The 12326-nt window shown below is 48.0% G+C and overlaps 1 protein-coding gene across 1 annotated transcript in view; it reads left to right on the top strand.

The window, feature by feature from the left end:
• LOC129386256 (kelch repeat and BTB domain-containing protein 8-like) overlaps nucleotides 1-8809 on the top strand; it is a 28728-nt gene extending 19919 nt beyond the window's left edge. The window contains exons 7-12 of the mRNA XM_055073986.2: nucleotides 437-553; nucleotides 1278-1461; nucleotides 2628-2828; nucleotides 3632-3840; nucleotides 7053-7326; nucleotides 8377-8809. Of these exons, the coding sequence (XP_054929961.1) occupies nucleotides 437-553; nucleotides 1278-1461; nucleotides 2628-2828; nucleotides 3632-3840; nucleotides 7053-7326; nucleotides 8377-8635 (1244 nt within the window). The 3' untranslated portion in view covers nucleotides 8636-8809. The remainder of the gene's footprint in view (nucleotides 1-436; nucleotides 554-1277; nucleotides 1462-2627; nucleotides 2829-3631; nucleotides 3841-7052; nucleotides 7327-8376) is intronic.
• The last annotated feature ends 3517 nt before the right edge of the window (nucleotides 8810-12326 follow it).

Genomic DNA, 12326 nt, shown 5'->3' on the forward strand with positions numbered 1-12326 from the left:
TAGTCGTCTAGCTTCAGTAGCGAAAAAAACAACTATATTGTTCATAACATCGTCCCAAATTAACACCATATAATCATGAAAGGGAAAAATTGCAATCCATCAGGCTTTAAGAAAGACCACCCCGGAAAGACGCAGGTCCTGGGTTAAATCCCCGGACCAGGACAAATTCTTCTTCAACTGAGAAGCTATGAGAAACCCCTTGTTTCCTTTGTTCGTGTGTACCCTCGTGTTTCAGGGAGGTGGATGATAATATTCCCTCTCATGAATCTTCTTCCACCTTGAAGGCTTCCGCCGAACTGATAGTTCACCTAAGCATGCGGTTTTTACGAAGAATCCCTTGTTATCATTAGTGCTTTTAGATATCCTACGGCGATATCGATTTGTTTAGTAGAGCTAGCCTTTTTCCTTAAAACTGCGTGCGTTTTCCCCTTCGCAGGTACCAAGATTCTTCGGTATCACATTGAAAAGAATGTCTGGGAAAAGTTAGACAGTTTCCCGATGCCCCGGCATCACCACTGTGCTGTGCTGCATCGAGACAAACTGTACATCACAGGTAAGCACGAAGTAACCTATCCGTATTTCTTTTCCTTTCTTTCATCTCACAAAATTAATTATCTAAGCTCTTCGCTCACCGGTTACAGCTCACAGAAAAATATTCACTGTGACGCAGGTTTATTCAGAAATTCTGATATCATTCCTCGTCGAGGTACTTCACTGTAATAAATAAGTTGGCGTGGGCTTTGGCTTGCTTGACATTGGGTATTAGAATTAGGTACCATTGACTCCGCCAACTCGGTGTTGAAGGTGCAAGAGACGAGATTTTTGGTGTGGTGTGTTTCTTTCTTTTGGTGGCATGCCTATACGGCATTTCACTTTAACCAAGCGCTTTGTAAGAAGCGAGCACTTTCTACTAATTTTGTTGCTTCGCTGTCAACGCCATGGCCAAATGACATAAAGTGCTGGAACCTCACCGGGAGTAAATCTTTTCTTTCAGCGTTCTCCACCTTTGGCACACGTAAAATTATGAGCAGGTCAGCTGCCGAAACCACCAGTTTTGCGATATTCGATCCTACAATATTCACATCTTTTGTCGAATATCGCTGACTAGCAGGGCTCGGGCTGCAATCACCCAGCTAAAGTTTACTCAATCTCTCTTTCTTTAGCACAGAAAAAAAAAAGCCATATAGTTTAGCGTGTGGGTCCGTCACTTTAACTTTCTTTTTCGACCGATCGCTGAGCAAGTAATGCACAGCCGAATAATAGGTGTCAACTCGCAGGAGGCTACGATAACTACCAGACGACACAGTCGAATCTGGAGCCGACCAGCGTGTGCTTCTTGTACGATCTCACAAAGAAGCTATGGCAGCCGCTACCCAACATGGCGCGCAGCAGGGCGTACCACGCCGCTGCCTGCTTCGACGGCACGCTCTTCGTAGTCGGGGGCAGGAGCTCAAACGGAGAGTGAGTAAGCCGACGATTCGGCCCTCACGTGCGCGTACTGCATGCGAAATACTCCGCGCACGCATAGACTGAGTTCAAAGCTGCCTTCGACACGCGTTTGCAAAACATAAAAACATGACTGTTTGGTATAAACATCAAGGGAAATGAACGCAGGTATGACACGCAGAGCCTTTTTGGAACACTTAGAGGTTGGCAACGTGAGTGCGCTAAATAGGAACACCGCGAGAATTCTGACGTTTGCCGGCGATTTGATGGCTTCTGGTGCAGGCGCGGGAGAGGAAGGAGGCAGGGAACAAAAAAGAGAAATTATAGCTCTGTGGAACCTTTTGTTCGCAGCTGTCGGGCCCGGGGCGTTTGCCAATTTTTTTCAGTTTGGCTATATTTTATTCAGACATCCTTGAGACGAGACTTCATGTTCGTTTTCGTTTCTTTTAGGTGATATTATGATGATGCGGCGTTGGGGTCTGTATAATGAGTTTCTAGAACTTGTGTGAACTTCTAGAACTGGCCATTGGGTGGAAAACGAAAAACGGAATATCTAGACCTGCGCGAAGCTTTAGTGCTCACAGCTCACAAGCAGCGAAAGCATAACCTGACTATACGAATACCTGACCGCGCGCACATGCTATTTAATGCTCGAATCGGCACATACAGCCATCACTGTAGAAGGAAGTCCATTATGTTGCGTACATGGTTAGAAAAAAATTGTTTACTGGAGTGACGATGCCCTGCACATCAGCTGGTACCCGACTCTAACTCTTTGAAGGAATTAATGACTCTCTCCTTTCTTTTCTTCTTTTTTCTTGTTCACATCTTTATTGTTACTTCAGGTGCTTGTGAGCGACGACGTCATTGCTGTTGCATGCTCTCAACAAGAAGCGTTGAAATTTCCAGTCTTCAAGCATTTCCGCGTTAAATACAGATGTGCATGCATTAAACTCTGTCATAAGAGAACAAAAGTACGGCGCCGACTTCTTTGTGATAATCATCATTAAGTTAGGCCGTTACACACGCACCTTACGAATAACGCTTAGAAAAAGCATGCGAATACTCCATTAATATTCGAACAAAATCATTTTCAAAGACCGTCCTGCTGCTTTTCCCGCGGTATTGCGTTTAACTAGAGAGTCGCTTAACGCAAACTTCCCTCCCGCGGCCCCCCGCAGGATCCTCTCCTCGGTGGAGGCGTTGTGCCTGGAAGAACGGCGCCAGTGGCAGGAGTTGCCGTGCCGCCTGTGCAGGCCTCGCATGGCGGCAGGCAGCACGCAGATGGGCGGCCACCTCTGGCTCGCCGGCGGGCTCACCGACTCCCGAGCGGGACTCGTAGTCATCTCGGACGTCGACTGCTTCGACCCGAGCAGCTGCGAGTACGCACGGCCATTTCCCATTTGGTTGTTTTTCACCCTTCTTCGCCCGAAGTTACATAGAGTTGTGATGACGTAGACGTCGCTCGCATAACGCTGAGCGGCACCCCTGCTTCTGCAACTAAATTAAACTGCGGGGGTGTCTGGTTACGAGACACGCCGTAATGAAGGACTTGGGAATTGTTTTGACCCCTTAGGGCTCTTTAACGTGAGCCTAAATCAAAGTACATGTCCGTTTTTTTCTTGTTTTCTTTTTGCATTTGTCTTCATCGAAATGCGGCCGCCGCGGCGGGGACCGAACTTGCGTCTTCGGGCTCAGCATCTAAACGCCATAGCCGCAGAGCTTCGAGCGCGGATCACATTTGCCATAGGGTAACACATAGGCTGAAAGGCAGCAGTAGCATTGTTAGTGTGGAGGTTATTGTTAAGAATCGCATTGATTGTTTGTATCGCCTTTCCTTTTTTTTTTTTCGTCTTTCTTCGGTGCGGCAGCTGAATCTGCAGTCACTGTTGAAAAATAAAAAATTCCAGTGGGGCACAAGGTGCAAGAAAGAGGAGGAAATGGAAAACGATAGTCTAGCAATGGTCCACATAATTTGAGACCACAAAAAAATACGGGGGGAAAAGCGCAGAAAAAAAAATAATTTAGAAAGAAGGAGACGAGTGCTGTCACTGCCAATCATTTGGCTTGCCACTCATTAAGCGATCGCTCATGTAACCAACACAGGTGCCTATCGATGAACTATGGCAACAAACCAATAAGTGCTCCCCGACATGAGTGTATATTATATAGATCGTATACGCAGGTTCTGCTTCCACGTGAGCTTCCTTCCGACTCCCCGATGCTTCTTCTCGTTGGTGGCGGTGGAAGGCAAGCTGTTCGCGCTGGGCGGCTGCTCGGTAAAGGACAACGAGCTGGACAGCCTGGGAGACGTATGGTCGTGCCTGGATCACTGCTGGGAGCGGAGGGGCACCTTCGACCAGGGATATCACGACGTGGGCACCGTCGCCTACGGTGAGGAACGCCACGCGCAGAGGTGTGGCCGACAAGATGGAACGATATGTCAAGGTCCCTCAGTCTTTGCTCATGACATTGCGAATTGCATAAGCTCTTCGCACTCAACGTTCTTTAATAAAGAATGGAGTGCAGAGGAACGGCTTGGAATAGGCAACCTCTTCGTAGACACACACACACACACACTAGAGCGCTGGCGTGCGTATATGAAGGTACTCTAGCGCCTGCAGGAGGCGACGTTCTGCAGCTTTATACTCGAGCATTGCGTGTATAGCGTCCCCAGGAGATTCTGCAGCATTGTTTCTTAAACTGTCGTTCGCAGAGCCCTACGAGTCGTCTAAAGGGTTCAAGGAGGTAATCAGTTAATGGTCTAAATGCCCCTATTCCTATCAAGTCCCCTGTCCAATATCAAGATACTGACGAAGATAAGGTAATCATGAACCGAACTCGCGGCTTCGACTGCCTCCTTCGATTGAATGTGACGCCAGCACCGGCGTTTCCAGAGTGCAGTTTCACCTTTCTTTTTAATTGTGGACTGCAAGATAGACGTAGACACGGAAGAAGCTGCGGCAACATAGGGTATAACATACATTAGTTACTATGGCGCTCGCTTCACGCCTGCATTTATGGGCACGCCGAAGTGTAAAAATGAAAAGGAACAAGAAACGCCTGGGAGTCGAAAGAGAGGGGATAGTTTTTCTGAATGACTTGTAAACGGGTGAAGAAGTCCATGACGGATAAAATATTTCAGAACCGCCAGTACTATATAGCCAATGCACGGTACGCTGCTGAATTTGCGCCGTCAAAAGAAGTTCGCTAGGATGATGTAGGGAGTGGTGCCCGATTAGCAGGCTAGTGATAGTTGCTTTCTCTTCTGTATACAGTGAAGCGAAGACAGCCACTTCTGTGGATCATGGATCAAACGATGCGATAAAGCATGCTTTCTCTGTGCCAGTTTGGTTGTTGATACTTCTCACCTGGTGTGTATGGAACCGTGATTAATTCGTCCCGTGTCAGTTTAGCGCTACCCCTGCGACCATGAACAACTAGCAGCTCCCCCAGTTTACTATTCGTCTAAAAGAAAACCGCCAAAACGAGTTGTGGACCAAGGAGCAAGAGCAGCCTCCACCAGCCCATCTGTCATCGCGTGCTCGAAGCAAGCTGTCTCACACTAGTGTTCTATAAGGTTGACGGCGTTGTCACACTTTTGGTGCACCAACCCCGCGCCGTGTAAAAGTATGCCGCTGGCTTCACAAGTGGGCGTACTGGGCACACGAAAAGCGATGTAAATCGCTTAAGCAGTGGTGGCCATATAGGATACCTGCACGAGTGTAAAAGACGAGAGGGAACATATATTAGCGAATGATCTATAGCAGATTGCAGATAACGCGGTCGGTTATAAGAGATCTGACGACGACTGGCCAGCTGGTACACGTTCGGTGGTGGCAGTGTCGGTGGTAAACGCTATGCTATAAGAGCGCCAGCGAAGACGAACGCTGCGATAGTTTGGGCTAATATAATGTGCTATACAGGCGTAATGTTAGTAGACAGCTAGGCGGAAACACATCACAGTGTTAGGGAAAGGTTCTACAATTGGTCGTCCAGGATACAAGAAATTGTTATGTGTACTGTGCGAGGCGCGAGTACTATCGGAGACAATTTTTTTTTTTTTTTTTTTTTTTTGCAACAGAGCACAAGTAAAAAAAGAAGTACTTTGCCTGCGTGAATCTCTGCGTTTTTCACTGCGTGCGCATTATTCGTTCTACCACGCACGGGCGTTCGAGCAGCAATTCTTCTTCCAATTATAGTACTTGGACTTTGGTGGGGACCTTGTAGACAAGACCCCCCTCCCCTCACCTCTTTATGTAATACCCTCAGCTGAGGGCCTCTAGGGGTATTCGTGAAAAAGAAGTTTGAAGAACTGATTTGCGGTTCAAATATCGCGGCCGAAGCAAGCCTGCGAAAGGAAACCTAGCAAACTTAGTTTAGCCAATACATGATGTCATTGTAGTGTATTTAGTGTTAATGTAATGCCGAGGACTGTTCTCGGTGTACGATGCAGTCCACAGTAGCTACGGCAACGTCTGGTGCTGTAATACGACAAAGTGAAAGCAATGTAGCTTCCACGTACCGCTTCACAGCGGCATGTAAAACGTGAAAGGAATATAATATAATACAAGAAATGGGTGGGGGTGGGGGGGGGGGGATGTGGAGTGGAGCAGGAGAGAGATAATCGAACAAAATTCGGAAAAGGGGAATCGTGTAATAAATAATAAAGGTTTATGGAAACAGCGAGGTGCAACAAATTGGTTCACCTAGCATCCTGTAGTTGAGTTAAGTTCATTTTATTTGCCACATACATGGAGTTTCACATAAGTGATAGGGACGAGGAAGAAAGGGCTGTATTAGGAACAGTTACGAAGAGGAGACCGCCCCGTCACTCCTTTATTGGTTATCGTTTCTGCGACTGGCCCTGTGTAACTAGCTCGCCCGAGAAGCTTCGCGCCGGGCTCCCTCCTTTCCCGGCTCTGACCATCCACTATGAAAGCCAGAGCTATACCTAGCCTCAGATCGTAGCAGAAGAGCAGAAAGCTGTTCCCACCCATCGACACGGAGCTTATCAGACGGCAGGGCACGTTCACTAGGCAGGTACAAACAAATATCTTATTAACACAAGCCATAAACTATGTTATATGGGAACTGGTAATTGGCTCCCCGCCGAAGTGCAAATACTGCAACGGACACCCCAACGCTACACGCATTATCTGGAAATGTAGAGCCCCGCTCTCATCACTTCCCTCCCATTATAAGCTCAACGCAGCCTACCCCCATGCACGTGATGTCTCCTCCTGGTTTCTGGCTATCCTACGGCTATCCTACGCCAAGTAGCTGACTCAGGCCAGATCCACCTTGAATCAACATTACTTGGTCGCTTACATCGAATCGGCAATGATGCGAGCGACCAGCGAGGCTATGGGCTGTGGCTCCGGGCTGAGGCTCGCTGCTGTAATCACTGCTATAACCACTACAATCACTACTATACCTTGCTGTTGATCACTACTATACCTTGCTATTGATCACTACTATAGCTGAAATTATCTGATAACGCTTTCTTTATTCTCTCTCTCTCTCTCTCTCTCTCTCTCTTGGCTTGAAGGTGTAACAGCAACGTCACGCCATCTTAAAATAGGAAACGCCTTGGGGTGACGCAGGCGACAGCGTCTACATGGTGGGCGGCCTGTCGTCGGACACCAAGTCGGGCATCCGTGCCGTCTCCTGCTACCGCACCACGCTCAACACCTTCACGCCCAGCCTGGCCCCCTTGCCCCGCGCGCTGTGCGGAGCCGCCGTGGTCGCGCTGCCTCCCATGGAACTCGGAGTGGCCGACTCCACTGGCGGGGACTGCAAGCGTTGGACGGCCAACCCCCGGACCGGCGGTGGGGGCTCCGACGTCGAGAGCGAGTCCTTCCCCCACGTGGGCCGATGGTGAGTGAAGGAGACGGGGGTATCATCTCCTGCTCAATTGAAGTATCGCAAGCCAGGAAGGGTGGAAAGTGTGGATGGATAGGTGGATGAATAACAGGGCCTCCTCCTCCTCCTTAGGGGCCGTATTCACAAAAAATGATCTATTCACAAAAACGCTGGCGCTGTTCGTGAGAAGACATGCCAGCCAGTCATGATGCTAAACATATCAGCAGCCGGCCGTGGCAAACGTGACTAATGAATGAAAAGATTTGTGAATTATATCCCAACCGAAAAGCATAATTCAACCCCAGCGGAAGAAGTTTATATATATATATATATATATGCGTTGCTATATTTCTCTCTCTACCTCTCCTGGAAATCACTTTTCTGTATATTTCTGCACCTGTCTGGGGCCCTTGCTTTATGCAGACAGAAAGAAAGACAGTTCATGCATTATGCATAAAAAACAAAAATATACGAAGCGCCATGCATAATTATCAGCCAGAATTTCACCCGCGCAGTTGCGATTAACACGCACGTCTCAATAACGGGCGCTTTACCTGGCTTCAAGGGACGTAGAGGAGAAGGAAGTGAGAATATTTTATGTTTGACTTCACTGAATGTCTATCCACGAAAGATTGGGTCCAAATCATAGTTTCTAACTAGCTTACGTGTTCGTAGCTTCGTGATCAGCAAAAAAGAAAAAAGAAAGCGCCACCGCAGCGCGTGATGCCTGCTCATTGCTGTCACACTTTGGAACAAAAGAGAAGTCGTTTCCTTTGGTCCTATCAGAGGGCCGATTGTCCAACGCCCGTTTCATTGAGTAATTCCGGCAACGCGCGCGCGTTTTCTAGCTTCTCTATCTCCTCTTTTCATTTTCTTTTTGCTCCATAACCATTTCATTGTAACTTCCCTGTCCCTTCTGTCACTCCTACTATTTTGCATCTTCTCCATGGCCGCCAGAAAGTTCGCGTGTCCTCGGAAAAGTGAGACATTTACGACTGCATCGGTACTTTCCTTTTTTTTTTTTTACCCCCTTCCTAACTGCAATAAGTTACTACTGCTGCGCAGCACACGGGTGGCACCTGTGACGGACTCCGGGCGCAGCTCGTCTGCCGGTTCTCCGCCTCCACGCCGCGCACGGCCCGGACCACCGCCCAACCAGGGGGACCCCTGGGTCACGTGGCGCCGTTCGAGCGCAGAACGCCCGTCGTCGATCGTCAGTGAACCCACCGCCGCCGCAGCGCTGGCTGAACGAGCACAGCAAACCCAGCAGTCGCCACCGCGCTGCGCCCATTCCGAGTACAGAAGACTCGAGGCCAACAAGTAGGCTCCCGACCGTGGTTCCACGTGTATGCCACGCTATAGTGCGTCGCTGAATGGCATTCTCCTTTATTTTACTTTTTTTCTGTTAGCCCTTCTGTGATTGCTCGGGAGTGAGCACGAAAACCAAACTACAGGAGTGGTGGAGTGTTCAATTCAATAAACAACGTGTGCAGCACTGGTCGACTTTTTTTTTTTTTTTCGTCGTCATCGCTCTCTCGTGCTGTATGTATCCAGAAAACACGTGGGACGGGCATTGCACAGCTGGGAAATATAAGCTAGCAATTAGCATCCTGAGTATTTGCGCACGTGCACTGTTTGTCAAAACAATTTACGTATGTGTTTATTGTGCCTTATTGTTTTTTTCTGACAATGTGAGGATGCCTTCTTCGTAAACAAAAAAAAAAGACAATGAGTAATGATTGTGATCCTTCTCTTGTCACTGCTGTCACGTTTGTGTAGTTTCGAGACCATATGCAAGCTGCCAATAGCAAGTTTTAGCCGAGGAGACTATACTCGGGTGTGCTACAATAATGAAGTTTATTTTATTTTATTTGAGACTGATCCACTCAGCCTAAATCAAAAGTAACTGTAAACAGTCCGGTGGGTCCGCTATTACACACCACACTGTGAAACAATTTACACCCTTAGAAGTGAATAGGGGTGTAAACCTGTCTACACGTCACACCTCTATGCACTTTTTGGGTGTAAGGGTGCGAGTTTATAGGCTGATTTGCATCCTTTTCCACATTTAAGGTTGTAAATTATTCTACAGTGCAGACGCCCTGATATTCCGGGGAGCGAGGGTTAGAACGGTGATCCCCTTTCTGACGTTTTGAGCGTTGAAGATGCAACGTGAGATGCGTGGCGCACCCCCTTGCATGTATTCCTGGTCGAGCGACAGCTTGGCTCAAATTGCACACCCAGCAATTTAGAAGATATCGCCGTGTTGAAAAGAAAAATTTTTTCTCTGTCCTTAAAGTTGTTGGAGCGCCTATTCACGTTTCTTTTGCTTGTCCCGCTTACTGGCAAACCAGCTTGCAAACATTATCGCGCTTTTTTTTAAGCGATGCAGGACTACGGTTTCAGTTCCAGTTTATTATTCTTTAAGTACAATGAATTGATAAGAGACAATATACAGACGAGGGTCCCAAAGTCAATGACTGCAACGGGACCCTCGGTTAATAATAACAATGTAGAGATGTATTAAAGAAGAGCAAGCTAACTAAAAGATGCAAATACAATCGCCAAAATACAACATAGAAAAATAAAATTAACGAAAACAAATTGTCTGTATACAAGCCTATAGTGCATAAGAAAACTGTCAATACATACAAATGGCAAATGTAGTGTAATCAATGACGTAAACTTAGTTACTACTTCATGCAACCTTGCAAATAGCTGCGTATGTGCATGTGTTACTTATCAGTAATGTTGATATGCATGGGTGTGTTTTATGGCAGTTGCAAGTAATATTCATTTTTCGCAGTTTTGGTTTCTCTCCCGCAAGCTAATGTATTATCGTATAGCGATACGTACCGCATGCTGTATTTTTCTTTTAATTTATTATCCTTTTTTTATGCTTTCTCTGTTAACATACTTGGAACTGTTTTGTTTATGAGCGTTGTGGTGTCTGCACTGCTGTTGTCACCTTGTAGGGAGTCGGAACGCCTTGTCCAGCTGATTCCTCAGCCGGTTGATGCGAGTTAATTGTAGTGCGGACAGCAAACAATGGCACGAGAAGGCACAAAAGAATACACACACGAATACACGCAAGTAGCACTACGTGTTGTATTTTTTTGTGCCTTCTCGTGTCTTTGTTCCCTGTCCGCGCTACAACTGGCTCATTTCAAGATGAGCAACCAACAAGCCCACGTCGCCACTCTCATTTAGTTCCGGCTCCTTCATTCTAGAAAAGGAAATAAAACAGAATTAACTCCGACTGAGATTTTTTCTTGTGTGCGTCGACAGTTTCATTTCTCGCCCTTGATCTGGAGAACAGCTTTCCAGGCCTGCGGTGAGACGACTTCTCCAGTTTAAAAACCACATATTCAATGGCAACAGAGGCAACGTTTCTATCAGCGGGTACGTGATCAGCTATATATATATATATATATATATATATATATATATATATCTGCAACATAAATGATGTCAATGCGGCTTTCATGATGCCAGCGCGTACAACTCCGTAAGTGATAGCCATGAGCCAGTTTTCAATTCTTCATCTCATCCATCAACCGCGCAGTCATTAGTTGTCCCAAAATTCAATGAGAATATATGGTGAATATATGGTGCCGAAGGAACCGTGCACAAAGCATGGCACCGCAGCAGTTCCCATCACGCGCTCACCCTCCCGGGAACTATCGAAAAGGACTGCCTGCGGCCAGAGCCCGGACTCCATAAGTAAGTCAGCCATAAGGTGGAGAGCCGCAAGCACGGCAGCGGTGGACCGTGGAGGACGCTAGAAAAAAAAAGCACGCCAGTGGATGAGGTCTAGTGCAAGGCAAGGCGCAGCTACGTAATTTGGTTTTCTCGAAGAACGAAGCCACGTCGGCGTACAAGTAAGTGCGACCGGTGAGGTCAAGAGCGCCTTGCATCAGCTTCTGAAGAGCAAGCATCATTGCTCATTGTCCCAAACTCTTAAAAATGAGCCGCACCCACCGTGTGAGCACGGCTGCAACGTCGCGCTTCAGTGGGTCCCCTGTCACGTGGGACCACCCGGAAACAAGGCTGCCAATGATTTGACAAGGCAGGCTCACGACCCTTGTGCCTCATTCTCGACAAGTGTTGACCGACGCGCGCCAGAGCGTTCAGCTATAGTCACTGTGTATGCTACACATACAGTGATTCTACGTGCGGCTAAAAGAGCTTTACGTTCGGCACGAACGCCGGCCGTTCGGGTTCCCATGGTCGCCTGCCCTTCGCTCTTCCCAGGACAGGTTTTAGCAGAAGTGATCGCAAGCCTTTCTCCGCGCTATCCGCAACGGCTCTGTTTTGTCTGCTGAGCGGAGGCACAGAATTCGCGGTGCTGCCTCCTGTTACTATTCAAAGTGCTGTGCGCTGGGAACGCTGGAACAGCTCCTGTGCGAGTGTCCAGCTTTGGTAATTGCAAGCAACGTTTCGAACAAAGGGCACGGCGACCTCGCCTGCTTCTCTCTCAAAGAGCTCCTCCATCCCAGAGGCTCGAGTTCGCGAAAGCAACTGCACTCTGCGCTGCCTTCTTGCTTTCGCCGACGCCTCACCAGCTGCGTGCGCGAGCTGTAGTGCTGTGCTGCTTACGCGCGTGCTGCGGTGCGATATGCGACGGCAGGTGATGACTTTTGCTGCCGGTATCCTGGTGCAATGCAGTCGAAGTGCCCTGAAAAAAGTGCGTCAGTACTGTTTTGCACTGGCACAATTTCATTCTCAACCGTCACAAAAATACCTCTTCAGCGTCCTGAGCATAAACAGTGAAGCCCGCAGTTTCCGGTGTTCGATCGCCTCACGAATCGTCACTCGATAAGCTCTCTCCCGGTTCCCCTGCGCTGCCCGTAGCGCACTCCACAGATCTGAGGAACTCCTCTGGAGGCTGCAATGTGACAAGCTCGTTCAGTCCCAGGGTACTTGCTTAATTGCACCTGCAGACAACACGCTCGGGCCTGGCCGTAAAACCGCCTTCGAGCGACGAAGGTCCTCACGCGAGACGCGTAAAATTG

This window comes from Dermacentor andersoni, chromosome 4 (genome assembly GCF_023375885.2).
Source record: "Dermacentor andersoni chromosome 4, qqDerAnde1_hic_scaffold, whole genome shotgun sequence".
Classification (NCBI taxonomy): domain Eukaryota; kingdom Metazoa; phylum Arthropoda; class Arachnida; order Ixodida; family Ixodidae; genus Dermacentor; species Dermacentor andersoni.